At 47.6% G+C, this 16,253-nt stretch overlaps 1 protein-coding gene across 4 annotated transcripts in view; it reads left to right on the forward strand.

Moving 5' to 3' along the window:
- The window catches only part of RASGRF2 (Ras protein specific guanine nucleotide releasing factor 2), a 188,318-nt gene that overhangs the window by 157,745 nt on the left and 14,320 nt on the right, over positions 1–16,253 (forward strand). For all 4 annotated transcript variants that reach the window (XM_036278551.1, XM_036278552.1, XM_036278553.1 and 1 more), the window contains exon 19: positions 12,475–12,587. In XM_036278551.1, the coding sequence (XP_036134444.1) occupies positions 12,475–12,587 (113 nt within the window). The remainder of the gene's footprint in view (positions 1–12,474; positions 12,588–16,253) is intronic.

The raw sequence follows: 16,253 nt of genomic DNA on the forward strand, positions 1-16,253 counted from the left end.
GGAAGGAAAGAGAGGAAGAGAGAGAGAGAAACATCGACGTAAAAGGGACACATTGAGTGGCTGCCACCCACATAACCAACCAGGGCCAGGGACGAACTACAACTGAGGTACGTGCCCTTAGCGGGAACCAAACCGGGGTCTCTTCGGACCTCAGGCCGATGCTCTAACCGCTGAGCCAAACTGGCCAGGGTGCCACTCACGTTCTTACCTGTGGGCTAAGGGAACAGTTTAAAGCATGCGATCAGACCAAAAAGACCTCCTCACATAAAACCTCCTTCCCAAAGGAGTCAATGGAGGGAAGCCTGCCGCTTCCTTCCCTGTTCTCCCATCTCCTTCATTCAGTTACAGGCGAGGAGTGAGCTCGGGAGTGTGCCAGACACGGGTCAAGGTGCCGGCGACCTCCGGACGGACGGCCCAGGTGGGAGGAAACCTATGGGGAAAGCACTGGGGCTATGCTGGAAGCACGGGCTTCAGGGTCAAAGTTCCCCATTGATCAGCTTGTGGCTGAGCCAACTATTCCGCTCCTCCAGGTCTCATTTCTTCTTCTCCGCAGTGGGGGTGGTGTCACTCCTTTTAGTGGTTGCGAGGACTACATAAGGCGAGACCTGTTACAGTAACATTATAGATGGCTGCTCAAAGCACCGTGATCTACCTGTAGGGGTAGACCCCGGTCTAAACCAGGCCCCTGGCGGGTGAATGCTGTTACCCCTCTTTGACCAGTGAAGCAATGAAGTCTCAGAGAGGTCCAGCCAGCACTGCCCAGCAACTTTCGTCACGTGAAAATAGTCTGCATCAGCATTGCCCAGTACCACAGTCTCTAGCCTCATGTGGCTAATTGAAATGTAGCTAACATGGCTGAAAAGCCGAGGTTTTACTGTTATTTAATTTAATAATTTAAATAGCCCCTGTGACTGATGGCTACAGTATAGCTGTACGGTTCGAGACCGCTCGGAGTAGGGCGGTGAGCCAGACGCCGCGCTCTGCCGTCCAGCCCAGAACACCTTCCTCTCTCCTGCATCCCCTTCCTCCGAAACGGGCCTGCGGGTGGTCTCCGCGTGGCCTCAGCCATCAGCCTGCCGGAGAGGGGCACGCCCACAGAGTTTCTGTAGCCAGAAGCAAAACCTTTATGTAACACTGGGGTTGGGATTGTACATCTCGGAGATGACGGCTTTCCCAGTAAGGGAAGGTACCAATGAGCGTCCTTGTGTTTGACTGAGGGCCGGGCCCCAGTCCCTGGCTCAGTGGGAACGTGCCCCGTGGACTCACCGAGGTGAATGGTGTTGCAGTGGTGGTCTGTCTTCAGTGGGTTCTAAGGTCTCAGGAATCAGCGTGTCCTAAAATGAGAGTTTATGAAGTTCATCTCTTCTGTGTGTTATTTTGACAGATGAGAGGGGGCCCTTTTAAATTTTTAAATATTTTTTGGCATTGCTTAGTAAAACACAGAATCCAGCCGGGCATTTAAGCACCAAGCTCAGATTTATCCTTTGTTCCCAACCTGAGAGGGCCCTCAGGCCAGGACAGCACGGTACCGACTGACGTGGGCGGAGAAAGAACCGTGTAAGAAGGGACCCGCTCCTGTCGCCTCTGCTGACCGCTCTCGCCTGCTTCCAGCGGCCTGTCCCGGCTCAGCCCTGCGAGTCTGCCAGCTCCTAACAGCTGTGCGCTCCTCCTCCCTCCTCGCTGCCTGTCTCTGCCCTTGAGCCGGGGGTCTCCTTCCAAGCTTCAAGGCTGTCTTCAGGGTTCAGACGGCTCACCTGTGAGCTCGCTGTGGGAGGAAGGTGTCTCCCCAGCCCGCTGCTCTCTCTGCTGTGTGTGGGTGCTTCCTGTCCTCAGCTCCCAGAGGCCCAGGACTTCACAAACCCCGCTTCCCCAAGTCTTCACCACCCTCAATGGGATGTCCACCCCCAGGGGGCCTGGGTCCCTGCACTGAGCTGGGAGGAGAAGCCGCTGGGCTCCACAGCCTTGACCGAGCCAGACTGCGGCCCGAGACCCAGGTATCCCACCTGACAGGTGGATTAGGGTACTGACCCACCACCCCTAGGGCCCCAAAGTACAATGTGGTTCCTGGGGCCTGTCCCCTGCCAGTGGGCGCTGATGGGGTCCCAGGAACAAGAAGAAAGAAATTAGTTACAATGTAAGATGCTGACAGCTTTGAAATATATTTTTTTTAATGACAAATTTGTTGTCTACTGCTTCAGCCCAGCAAATGGTTTATAAACTCAGCAAATGGGAAGATAATCGATGGACTACATACTTTGTTAGTCCTGTCCTTATCAACCAGTGCCAATTGTTCCTAGTGGTCCATGCTACTTCCCGTTGACCTCTGCATATCTAGTCTAAGAGATCCTAAATGTCCACCACGTATAAACCAGTGTTTGTTCACACACTCAGGTGTCCCAAGAAGGCAGCCAAAATGAAATTGAGAAAGTTGTATTTCATTTAATCGGGCCAGCAACCAAAGTTCCTTTGGGCTCCCCCTGACTTTGGGACGGCAGGTGGGAGCTTACTTTCACACGTTTGCATCAGATCCTGCCGTGTTATCTGTATTATCTCATCAACATTTGCCTCCTTTCCCTCCGAACAGGCTGACTTGGGCCTCACATTTCACTCATTTCCTGGTGAGGAGAGAAATCCGGAAACTCCATCTAGATTCCGCTGTTAGCTTGCTATCTTCCTAGTTTGCAAAATTGGCAAAATGATGGGGTTCTGATGCACAAATGAATTATGTGTCAGATCACTTCAAAAAATATGAGATGTAAGAAACTATTATCTGATAAGTATGGGTCATCTTCTTCTTTTTCTTACTCCCGAGGAAAGATTGCATTTTCTTACTCTTTTTCTCTGGTCCGGGCCAATAACCAAGTAAGAAGATCCCAGCTCCTGAACGCCATACCTGCTTTTTCTCATCTTTCATACGTGCCTGTCGTGATCCTGTAAGCAGCCCTCAAGCTTTCCAAGCTTGTCTTTGAAAGTGCTTGGCGAGGCATTGACAGCGGGACCGAAGTCTGTGTGAAATAGAATTAAATGGAACTTAGTTTCAGTTCCCATTAGTTGCCGCGACAGAAATTGAGCTTTCCCTGGAGAGCTAGCGGGATTCTGTAGCCTGTGAGTGGATTTCGTGGGACTTTAGGTACACCCCTCGCTCTTTATCTCTGTCCTAAGAGATGTCGATGAAGGTGCCACGGGGAGCCCTGTTATCCCTACGCCGCATTCTGCGTGCTCATCGTCACTCTGGGACTTGGGAAGCACTCTGTGGACCACATCACGTGGCCCAAGTCCTCAGACCCTTCGCTGGCCAGCGGCCATTCATCCCCTTGCAGCAGCTGCAGGCCCAGAGCCGCTGAGCCCTGGCGCTTCGTTCCGGCCCGAAGGCCCTGCCTAGTGTGCCCCTTGTGTTCGGCTCCTGCCCACTCCGCTCCCAGGTGCCATCCGCCTCTGCCTCCTCATCGCTTGGCAGAGGGTCCCCCCAGGATGCTCCCATGGCATTCCCAGGACTCTGAGCTCTCCTCTCCGGGGAGGGTGTGCACAGTGTGCCCAGCTTTCTTTATCTGTCTTTTCTCTAGCAGAGCAGGGCATGGAGAACAAGGTGTAACTTTCTAATATTTCCCCAAGGGTTGTATTGAGTTAAACTGACAGATCATTTTGAGGGTTGGGCGATGTGGCATTAATTAAGAAAGTACATTTAAAAAATTGGTAAGCAAACCCTTTTTTAAATTATTTATTTATTTTTGTTACAGATGTTTCTCCTTTTTCCCCTATTGACACCCTCCTCTCCATCCCTCCCCGCCCTGTCCCCAGCTTTGTTGTCCATGTCCATTGGTCATGCATATAAGTTCTGAGGTTTATCTCTCCTCCCCACCCCCTCTTCTGGGGATTGTCAATCTGTACCCTACTTCCACATCTCTGGGACTACCCTGTTCTTCAGATTGTTATGTTCATTATATTCCACAAATAAGTGAGATCATATGATACTTGTCTTTCTCTGTTTGGCTTGTTTCGCTTAGGATAATACTTTCCAGGTCCCACCATGTCGTCTCAAAGGATAAGAAATCTTTCTTTCTTACAGCTGCATAGTACTCCATTGTGTATATGTACCACTGCTTTTTTATCCATTCGTCTACTGATGGACATTTGGGCTGTTTCCAGATCTTAGCTATTGTAAATAGTACTGCTACAAACATATATTCTTTCTGAATGGTGTTTCAGGCTTCTTAGGGTACATTCCTAGAAGTAGAATCACTGGGTCAAATGGCAGTTCAATTTTTAATTTTCTGAGGTAACACCATATTGTTTTCCATAGTGGCTGCACCAGTCTGCATTCCCACCTGCAGTGTATTAGAGTCCCCTTTTCTCCACACCCTCGCCAACACTTGTTGTTTGATGATTTGTTGATGGCGGCCATTCTGACAGGTGTGAGGTGATACCTCATTGTTGTTTTAATTTGCATCTCTCTGATGATTAGTGATGTTGAGCATTTCTTCATCTGTCTCTTGGCCATTTGTATGTCCTGTTTGGAGAGGTGTCTATTCAGCTTCTCTGCCCATTTTTTAATTGGGTTCTTTGTCTTCCTTTTGTTGAGCTGTACGAGCACTCTATGTATTTTGAAAATTAACCCCTTATCTGATGTATCATTAGCAATTATGCTCTCCCATAGAGTGGGTTACCTTTCCATTTTGGTGGTTGTTTCTTTTGTTGTGCAGAAGCTTTTTAGTTTGATGTAGTCCCATGTGTTTATTTTCTCCTTTGTTTCTGTTGCCTTAGGTGATGTATCAGTGAAAATTCTGCTGCGTATGATGTCTGAAATTTTGTTGCCTACAGTTTCTTCTAGGATTTTTATGGATTCATGAGTTACATTTAAGTCTTTTATCCATTTTGAGTTTATTCTTGTGTATGGTACAAGTTGATGTTCTAGTTTCATTTTTTTGCATGTAGCTGTCCAATTTTCCCAAAACCATTTATTAAAGAGGCTGTCCTTACTCCACTGTATGCTCTCGCCACCTTTGTCGAATATTAATTGAGCGTAATGTTTTGGGTCCATTTCTGGGTTCTCTGTTCTATTCCATTGATCTATGTGCCTGTTCTTGTGCCAGTACCAGGCTGTTTTGATTACAGTGACGTTGTAGGATAACCTGATGTCCGGTATTGTGATCCCGCCTACTTTGCCCTTCTTTTTTAAGATAAGCAGACCCTTTTCAAACTTTTCTTTTCCCCTCCAATCCTGTCCTTGTCTTAAAAGCTGTAATCCATATCAATGAGCTGCCTATCTAGAAACCAATGGAAAACACAGCATCTGGAGGAAAAAAATCCCCCCTCCCCCCGATAAATGCTTTTTTAAACTGACTGACTCTCTTTTGAGGCTTGAAGATGTAAGCTTGGCAGCTGATTTCAAGGTTGTGGGGCAGTATTCCAAATTCTTATATGCACAGCTGTTCAGGTCTAGAGGCTGGATTTCAGCAAGTCATTCAAATGCAGAGTCATTTGTGGGAGAACAAATGGGTGGTTTTCTGCATGGTTTTCCTTGCTGAGTCGATGTCATTCACTGCCGTCGGCCTCTTCTCGGTTATTTCTGTTCGAACATCTCTCCCACAGTTTGCACGGTGCCTTTTCCTAGCAGCCTCCTACTTCACATCTGCTAAACTACTTTCCCAAACTGCCAGTTTAAGAATTAGGTCGCTTATTACCACTTGTCTGAAAATCCAGTACCCTCCCCATGAACTTTTGTCCGTTGAACTTCTTTGTTCAATAGTATGTGAGGGCCACCAGGAGCACCTGCACTCTCCAAATTTGGGGTTTCGTTATATCTGGGTATTTCCACCTTTTCCTGGGGCAGAAGCTCTCACATGACAGTCGGGTACACATTTGCTATCTGTTCTGTTCCTCTTTGAAGAGTCTAGAACTTTCTGAGTAAGTGTTGAACAGGTATGGGCAAGTTCAGCATCACTATGATATTGCTTCATAGGGTTTCATTCCGAACGTAATGCCCTTCCTGGGTTTTTCAATCAAGCGGTTCTTCCTGAGTGGTGAACAAAGAGGCTTTTGGAATATCTGTGTAGTTAGGTGATGGGAAATGCTGGAAACCCTGTCTTACACTTTCCCAAGGAGACACCCTGACTCAGGGTCAAGGCTGTCCAGAAGTGGCGAGAAGGTCGGCAGCCAGAGTTGGTGGCGGGTGGACGAGGACAAAGGTGCTCTGCAGGGTCTCCTTGCCAGCTTTGCCAGCACAGCCTCCCTGGGACAGGGTCACAATATTGAAGTTCTGAATAAAGGTTCACCTCCTTAAAAGAGCTGAAAACCCACTGATATGGAGGCTTGTTATCTCCAGGTTATTAAAATGAGGAATCCCAGGAGGACATCCTAGAACTGTCAGCATTGATTTGCATAGATATTGGGACAATCCCTCTGCCTCTTTGCCCAAAAGTTGACAAAATGGTCCCAGACCAACCTAAATCTATACTACAATTTAAATTAAATTTTTCATCTCCCCTAGTCAAAGAGGACAGAAAATAGTAATGTGCCTTCCTTTCTTTCTTTCTTTCTTTCTTTCTTTCTTTCTTTCTTTCTTTCTTTCTTTCTTTCTTTCTTTCTTCTTCCTCCCTCCCTCCCTCCCTCCCTCCCTCCCTCCCTCCCTCCCTCCCTCCCTCCCTCCCTCCCTCCCTTCCTTCCTTCCTTCCTTCCTTCCTTCCTTCCTTCCTTCCTTCCTTCCTTCCTTCCTGTTTTGAAAATCATTAAGTTAAACCCCAGGCTCTTATTTTTTGAGCCTAATGCATCCTAAGTCCCTTCTTTATGAGCCCTTTGCTCCAGGTTTTAAAATTATTTATGTGGTTTTATTCCACTCTGCAGTATTTTCACTTTCCTTTTGGAAACTCTGGCCACTGTTAGGAATACACTGTACTGATTACGGTGAGAAAATTACTCTCATAATTCTCTGTACCCTCAAACTGTGTTTATTGAATCTGATTTCCCAATGTCCTCAAATTCCCTTGGCCATATGTAGTATATTACTAATGATCACCGTGCTCTCCTGAAAGAATGAATGTCATTTCCAAGATGCCTAAACTATCAACGGGGATTAGTTTTACAGTGGCTGGAAAATCTGATTTATTGACTCACAGACTACTTTTCTGTTGTACAATCTAGTCTTCTTAAAACAGACCTCACTCTCAGCATCTCTAGCTCATGCAGTTGCTAATATAGGTGGGACATAGTTCCAGACTGGGCATGGCAGCCAGCTCCTGTTTTGTGTGTCTTGCAGCCCAAGCCACCAGCATTAGCTCACTGAGAGCCACTATTTCTGCAGCCTGGGGGTTGTAGCAGTTAGAAAAGCAGGCTTCAGCCAACACTGCCTGGGCTTGAGTCCTGGGTCCCTCCTGCTACCTGAGTGACTTGGAAGAAGATACTTAGATTCTTTATACCTTGACTTCCTTGCATTCAAAATGGGGATATTGTCACTGTGTTGCTACTGAGGGTTAAATTAGATAACAAAGTTTTTAAACTCTCACTGAGCATGTGGCAAATTCTCACTGTTTTAGTTATGCTCATTGCCCCAGGCTTCGTTCCCTAACCTAGGGAAAATACCGACTTTCTAATCATGTAGCAATGCATCTGAGTAGCATCCGTAAAATATCCTCATCTCACAATAGCTTATCTCTTGAGGAGGATTCTAGCATCATCCATTGGTAACTTTTGTTCCCAAGCATTTGCTGTGTACCACACTCCAGTCCTTGAGCCTGGCTGGAGCTGGCCCCCTCCATTTCCAGGCCCAGCCCCTCTCCTGCGCCTCCACCAGGCGCTGCCATGCCCTCTCCTGCATCTGGGTGCCCCCTTCGCAAGCCTCTCTCCCTGGGTTTCATGGGTTCACGCTTCTGTCCTCTGCCCATCCGCCCAGACTTCTGTTCCCTGCTCGGCCTCTCCCCCGGAGCCTTATGTGTCAAGGTGCTCAGTAACTGTAGAAAGAATAAGAGCTATACGTGTCCTTTTTAGAGCTTGAAATGTCGGTCTCACATTTTCTGGTCTCCACCTTTGAAAGTAAGGTGGGTTTTTTCCCTAATCTTCTGTCTCCTCATCCCTGCTTCATAAATTGGAAAACAAGAACTAACCTAATAAACTCTTGCTGGGAAAATTTCAGTGAATGCCTCAGGTCCTCTGGGTGCCACAGGGTTCACTCATCCAGAGCATGAAGCTTTGATATAACCTTCAGCAGGCAGCTTCCCTACTCCAGGCCTGCTCTCTCTGCACCGGAGGCCAGGTCCAATTCCGACGGCAATGCAGACTCCTGGGCAGTCAGACGACCCAACAGCGCCATCTTGTGGACGCCCCGAGTGCTGCCCCGCGATCTTTGGTGTCATTTCCTACTCCAGAGCCTGGGGAAATGTAACCCAAAATTAGGTTCTATATAATTATAAAATAGCTGTCAGGCAGTCTTATTATGAATAATCGACCTCTGATTTAAATAGTGCATGTGACTTTTAGCTGCTTTAGATTTCATTTTAGTGGGTAGTAGCTAACATATTTTCAATAGGGATTTTTGAATGGCCAATTCAGCATTTTACATGCATTGGTTCAAAAAGAAAATCTTACATGCTAAGTAGTACATCAGAGGATTCAGATTTTTTTAGTCAGTTTTGGAAAAGTTATGTTTTGCATGGATTTTTTCTTAAGGCAGCATCTTGCTACTCCAAGGGTGATCAGCACCACTCAGGGGCTCCTTAGAAAAGTGGAATCTCAATCCCATTCCAGACCTGCTGCACCAGGATCTGCAGTGATTCGTGGCACAAGACAGCCCTAGAATGCAGGTGGACAGGACCCCTACCAGAGCCAGACCGAAGTCCCGGGTTCTTGTCCCATGCCACCACCTACTTACATGTCTCCTCTCAGCCTCGTGGCCCTGCTGAACAAAGTCATGGCTCCTGCCTGTCTGTCCCTGGGGCAGCTGAGAAAGAATGGAAATCATGTGCAGCAAGTCGCTTTGAACATGGTAAAAAGCTGTGCAAATGTGAGGGGAAATCACGAGGGAGAATTTTCGTGTTTTCTGCTCCCCGTCATCAGATTGCCTGCTGTATTAGGTTAAAGCCACACCAGCGGCAGAGCGAGCGCTGCCCTGTCACCGTTCATCCTGCTTCAGATAGTGTGTGGGCAGATGTGACCGAGTTTTCAAAGGTCTCTCTCAGGCTAGTCTCCCCAGAGCTCAGCGGAATAAGATCACATTCTGCTTTTCTTAACAAGACTGGTCACGCCATTCACCTTCCCAGGTCCCAGCAGCACCCCCTGTAGAGCCCAGCATGAGCACAGCAGGAGCCTAATGACGCTTGTTGATTAAACCACTAGCTAGTCTTCAGCAAAGTCCAAACACGGGCCTGAGGTCCTTCACGGGAATCCATTTATGATCATCAGATTATTTACAGCATCAGAGACCTAACATAGCCACAGGAGGACTTGGTCATCTCACTAATAAATAGCAACTATTCATTAAGAAGCAGACACCTGGTGGCCGAGCAATCCTTTGGTACTGCGCGCAGACTGAAGTAGGTGAGGTCATTAACTGTTCACCAACTTCACTCCATTCCCCGTGAAATGAGGGAGTGGGACAAAGGAAAAAGAACAACAAGGTATTGCTCTTGTAAACATTTTAAAACAAAAATCAACAGCTAGAAGCCGTTGAATGAGTGAGTGAAGTTGCAGGAAAACATATTTGAAGGCCTACGATGGAGAGACACTAACCTCTGCATTGCCCAGGGTGCCGTGGTACTGATGTCTCACCGTGCAAGTGAAATATTGAGACAAATGTATCCCACAGCTCTCCACCACACGGAGGCCCGAGAACACTCCGTTCAAATTAGGCTAGCCTTTGGCACTATCCACGTTCTTTGAAATGATGAACCTTTTGCCCCTGATTTACTAAATACAACGAAAGTATGCTTTTTTAAAGAATGTATTGCAATTAATAATATTCTCTCTAATCAGTTAAAATAATTCAGAATGTGAGTGTTTTAAAATTACTTTCCATAAAGTTAAAACGTGGGAGGGAAAGACATACTCACGCCGGCCGATGCAGACCGGCCAGCAGAGTAAGCCCTCGGAAGCAGGACTTGGCAGTTTGTCCGCCCCTGAGTGCCTGGCAGTCCTCAGGTGCTGCCTGTCGGTGTTTTATAAGAATGCATTTTTAAAAATAATTTTTCTTTATTGATTTTAGAGAGGGGAAGGGAGAAAGAGAGAAACATCAATGAAAGAGAACATCGACTGGCCGCCTCCTGCATGCCCAACTGGGGATCGGGCCCACAACCTGGGCATGTGCCCTGACCGAGAATCAAACCGGCGACCTCTTGGTGCATGGGTCAACGCTCAACCACTGAGCCACACCGGCCAGGCAAGAATGCATTTAATAAAACAGTACAAGAACTGCAACTTTACTTTGAAAATTTTCCAATCAAGATAAAAATACCAGAATTTTTTTAAAAAGTTTACTGATATACATCTTGAGTCACTAATAGTTAGCATGTTCACCACATTTGTGTTCTCCTCTCCTCTCTCTCTCGAATTATCTCTCTACTCAATCCCCACCCCCCCCGCCCGCCAAAAAAACAAAACAAACCAAGGACCTGCTCTTAAATAGCCGCAGAATGATCACATCCAGGAAAATTTAACACTGATAGAATACTCTCAGCCAGCTGACCCAGCTCTTTAGCTCATTTCCTCCGTGATCTAGTCCAGGTTCACCTGTTGCATTTGGCTGTGTCCCTTTGGCGTCCTTTTGACTGGAACAGTGCCTCAGTTTGCTCTCTTTTATGACATTAACATATTTGAAGAGTACAGGCCAATGCTTCCTCATAGTGCAGATGGGAAATTATGCATTTGGTGCAAAAATACTAAGCGATGATTCTTCATGGAGCATTACGTTAATAGGTACATGATGTTGGTTTTGATCAATTATTGGTGATGGTAAGTCTGATCACTTGGTTAATGTGATATCTCCAGAGTCTCCCTTGGTAACCAATAATTTATGGTGTGTGTGTGTGGGGGGAGGGGGGGTTGGGGGGCAGTAGTCTGACACTATTAATAGTTTCCTGATAAATTTAAGCACCCATTCATGACCCTTGCCTGGTCCGTTATTACTGCTTTGATAAAAAATGGTGACTTTCTAACTCTTTTATTCCTTTGCATTTATTAGTTGGAATTCCACTATAAAGACTAGTTTTCTTGCCCTGGCCGGTTTGGCTAAGCAGTTAGAGCATCAGCCTGTGGACCAGAGAGTCCCAGGTTCGGTACCAGCTAAGGGCACGTACCACGGTTGCAGTTTGTCTCCGGACCCAGTTGGGGTCGTGTGGGTGGCAACCAGTCGATGTGTCTCTCTCACATCGATGTTTCTCTCTGTCTCTTCCTCCCTCTCTCCCTCCCGCTCTATCTGAAGATAAATGCAAATGTGTCCTCGGGTGAGGATTAAAAAAAAAGAGACTAGTTTACTTTTCCACTCTATTTATGTATTTACCTACCTATGAGTTTGTTTGTGAGCATCCGTGGAGACTTGCAGGTTGTTTTGATTCAGTTGGTTGCTCATCGCTCTCATTTTCACTGTGATGTTCATGTTGTCCCCACTTGGCCCAGTGGCTGCCCCATCAGTCTCACTCCTGTGTCTGTGTGACATGGCTCCACCAGTTGGTGAGGATCATTTATTCTTTAGCCCGTAGCATACCTGTGCTAATATTTTTCATTCAAGTCACTGCCCAAATGACAGATTTTATTCCTGCAACAAATCTTTTTTGAGCTTTCGCTGTGCCCCAGTTACTGATCTCACTCGTGGTGCAATGGGAAACAGACAAGTAAATCAGCACTTCCAGTAGGAGAGTCGTGATAAAGGTGCCATGGAGCACCAGGGAAAGCGCGTTGCCCCACGGGGTCCGCTAAGACAGGCTCCCAGGGAAATTGTCACCTCCTGACATAAAGATGAATAAAAATCAAAGTGGGGCCCTAACCAGTTTGGCTCAGTGATTAGAGCGTCAGTTAGAGCATTGGCCCTTGGACAGAAGGGTCTCACATTCAAGTCCCAGTCAAGGGCACGTGCCTGAGTTGCAGGTTCACTCCTCAACCCTGGTTGGGATTGTGCAGGAGGCAGCCAATCAGTGTGTTTCTCTCACCTCTCTCCCTCCCTCCCTCCTGCCCTTACACTCTATCTAAAAACCAATGGAAAAATATCCTCTGGTGAGGATTAAAAAAATAATAACAATAATAATAAAAAAATAAAAGTGAGGAGAAGACGCAGTATTCCGGGCAAGGGAAGCACACATCTCCGAGGAGTTCCCACCCCCTGGAGAGCCTCTCAGAAATACCCCACGCAAACCAATTAACCAGGACCTCCGGGCAGGTCTCCGGCCCTCACGTTTCACTTTCCATACACAGCTCCAGAGAATTTACCATGAGGAATGGTGTCACGTATCATGGAGCTAAACCCCTCAAAACTAAAATATTTGTTTTATTTTGGAGGATTTCGAATTCAACAACGAACTAAAGATGAACGTCCTAAATTTGCTGGAAGAAGTTTTGCGAGACCCAGACCTCCTTCCCCAAGAAAGGAAAGCCACGGCCAATATCCTGAGGTAAGGGCTTGCAGCTGTCTCTCCACTACGTCGCTTGATCTGCGCCGTGTTCACAGCAAACGAGATCCCACCAGGTGGAGTTACCTCTCTCCCGTTGTCTTGGGAAGACTTCGAACTGGGCGACACAAGCTGTGTGGAGGGCGGTCGTTCCTGTTCGTGTGGACAGACCATGGTTTACTGTAGAACCACAAAGGAAGGGAGGAAGCCGCGAGGACCCCCTCCTGCGAGCCCGGCAGGCACTGGGAGAGAGACCTCGTGTGTTAGGAGCGGGCAGAAGCGTCCACGGGAGCCGTGTGCAGCTGGCTGTGGACGCGCCACCCTAGAGGAGTCAGGCATTTTCTTGACTCATTTCACTGGTCCTAGACCAATTTTACTGTTAACGTCTTGGGCTGGGATCTCCACATCATGTAGGTTGTATGAACCTGGACCGACCCCACACTTCCTTGTGATAAAGACTTGAACTTTGGTCTGTCCACCCAGAATCCAAGCAGGTAACAAGCTTTCAGCTCCTTGAACTGATGGGTGGATTCTTTCTGGTCCACTCTCTAGGAAGAGGGCAGCCCCTGGTGGCTTTGTGCAGACATTTCAGCTCTCCACCTCACTCATGGCTCTGTGGTCTGTCTCTGCCCAGCATCTGTCTGCTCCAGCCTGGTTCTCCCTCACTGCTCTGGCCTCTAGTTCCATCTTCACTTGCAACCTTTGGAAAGAATCCTTTTTCCCCTCCCAGCTCCGCTACATTGTTTCTTTGGTACCCAGCATGCCGAGTGCAGAGGGAGCCCTTTCCGCTCAGCCCACCGGGTTGTTGAAAGTCCCTCCCCGATGCAGTAGGGGCAGACTTGGGTTTGCAGTGTCTTAACAACCGGTCTGAGGTATTCTTAGCCTCATTCGCTCAAGGGGTCAGAGCCAGCCCCTTCTTTGATCTAGGAGTTGTCATGGGCTGAACTCTGTCCACCCTCCCCCAAAATATATTGAAATCCTACTCCCCATAACTCAGCTGTGACCTTTTTGAAAATAAGGGCATGGCAGATGTAATTTGTTAAGATGAGGTCATACTGGAATAAGGTCGGCCCCTAATCCAACGCGACTCTTAAGAAGTCAGCCGTGGGAAGACAGAGATGCCCAGAGAAGGCGTGTGACGGTGGAGCAGAGACGGGAGCTATGTGGCTGCAAACCCAGGAATGCTGGTGGGCTCACGTGAGCCCGGAGGGAAGGAATGCCACGCTCGGGAAGGCGCAGGAAGGAGATGGTCTGGCAGGTCCCAGGAGGGGAAGCAGCAGGAGATGGCACTACTCACAATGCGAGGAAGCAGAGCCTGAGGCGGGCCGTGCTGCGAACTCAGCCGGTGCCCAGCAGCGCGCAGGCAGCCCGGACGGTGTGGCCAGGCCCAGGCCGGTTGCTCTTAGCTCTGCTTTTAAGCTTACCTGATTTCTACAGTGGAAGGAACATTTTCAGTCCTGGATCTTGGATAATCTTATTTGCTTTTATGTTTTGTTTTTTTTTTAATCTGGTGTTTAATTACAAATGCACAAATATCAAACTGGTCATACTGCCCAATGAAAGCGAGGGAAACCCAGGATCCCAGAGTGTTCATCAAAACCTCGAGTGGTCAGGAGGCTATAGGAGCAAATTCATCCCCTCCTGGAACTGGACCGGAGCTGGGGGGGACTTCACATCTGAAGAGAAATGTGTGAATGTACCTCCCAGGGAGTATGAGTTATGATTGTGAGAAATAAAAAGATGCCACGGACTGAAATGTAGCCCAGACGTTAGAAATCTATATGCGCTCAAGTCATAACCGTGATAGGTAAGCATGAACTACGTATTTAAACATATGTTCCATGGATAAAGCAAAGTGAAGGCCTCTGTGACGAACCAGCCTGCCTCACACAGGCTCACAGGGGCTACTCTACGCTTAACCGGCACAGGCGGTCTGTCGCCCTGTTTGTGAATAGAAACGTCTGCTCAAGAACTCTGTATGTCTAAACTACCACCCCTCCAACGTTGTCTGACTAGTGGCTTCTGAGCCTCTTCAGTGTAGAGTTTTTTGTAAATAACCAACATGCCCCAAAATGAAAAGAAACAATGATTGATTTATTGGAATAACAAATAGAAAAGGTGACCCCCGCCCCCCAACCTCACAAAGCCCCAAGCAGCATCAGTAGGCTCTTATAAAGAGAGAAAATGTTAAGTAACTTGATGGGACTAGCACACACCTTGGAGCATTAGGGTAAGATCATTGTGGGGAGGAACATTTGATAGAAGCGAAATAATTTCTTGACCACTTCTTTCCAAGGGAAGAATGTAGTCCATCCTCATCCAAAGATCTTCTCCACGGGTACACGCAGTTATGTCTCTCCCTCCAAAATGTCTCTGATGTCTCTCCAGGAGCCTGGGCTCCAGTGGAAAGAACATGTAACTCCAGCAAACAGTCACTTTCACTTCTTATGGTGACTCTGAAGTGTGCCTTAATAGTCTTTGGGGAAAGAGTACTGTGTACTTATTTTTTCCCTCACCTGTATCTGCCCTTTACTATATGAGGACCATTTCTTTCTGCTCACAAATGACATGGCTAATTGCTGAACAGGTGGCTGTCCCTCCTATGATCTAGAAGGATCTGGTCCCTGGCAAACAGCCAAGAGCCTGTGTAACAGGAGGAAGACAGAGGAAAGGGAAATGAGTGTGTTCTGGGCTGGACCCTCGAAGAGGTGACCCCGTAAGCCTGCTGGAGACAAAGAAGAGGAACAGGAGCGCACATTGGGCTAAGTCAGTCCATTCTCTGAGCTTTGTTTCCTCATCAGTGAAACGGAAATAAGAATGCTTACTTTGAAGGGATTTTTTTTTTTAATGATACATGAGATAATGTATGTCAAAGCTTAGCACATACCTGGCATGTCGGGGGCATACAATAACCCATCTCTGCTGATTTTTTATTTTGGAGGGCGGTAGTTTTGTTTTAATCAATTCAAAACACGAAGAACTTCGCAACATTTCTTTGGAAACCAGCTTCCTCCAGCAGACATGCTTTGGGACTGTTTAAACATTTTAGTACTTTTAATACATGGCTGTGCCTTCATTTTGGAAAACCTAACAGGCTTGGCTCAGAGGGAAATCATGTGATCAGTATAATTCTGGACGCTGAACTTGGGAGGGGCGGGACAGATGACTCCCACTGTGAAACCGGCACCGGCTTAAGTACTAATTGACTTCTGTATTTGTTCCTTTGTTCATCACTGATCCAAAGGATTTCATTGCGAGCTGATGACACTGTGTGTGGTGTGGAGCACCAGATGTCAGGAAAGCCATCTGGGAAGCGAAGGGGAGAGGTTACCTGCTGGCTTCTGCTTCACCTGGTTCAGACCCTTGCCATGGAGGAACTCCCCCCCCCAGCAGGGAAGGTCAGGGTTAGGGAACAGAGGCGCTTGGATGGGGCACTCGGGCCTGTCAGAACTCCTGACAGGTGAGCATTTCAGGAGGCCCGGATTCACGGCACAGAGCGCCCTCGGGTTCACTTTGATGGTGGGTGTTTTACTTACAACCACGTATGTAACGTCAGCTCTCTTGATGACCCTGCGCCTTTAACATGTATGTTTTCTGTTTCCTTGGCCACCTGTCTAGCTCACGGCCCGCAGCCTCCAGCTGGCAGCACAGCCGCACAGCCCCAAACCC

This window comes from Molossus molossus, unplaced genomic scaffold, assembly GCF_014108415.1.
Source record: "Molossus molossus isolate mMolMol1 unplaced genomic scaffold, mMolMol1.p scaffold_m16_p_3, whole genome shotgun sequence".
Lineage (NCBI taxonomy): Eukaryota > Metazoa > Chordata > Mammalia > Chiroptera > Molossidae > Molossus > Molossus molossus.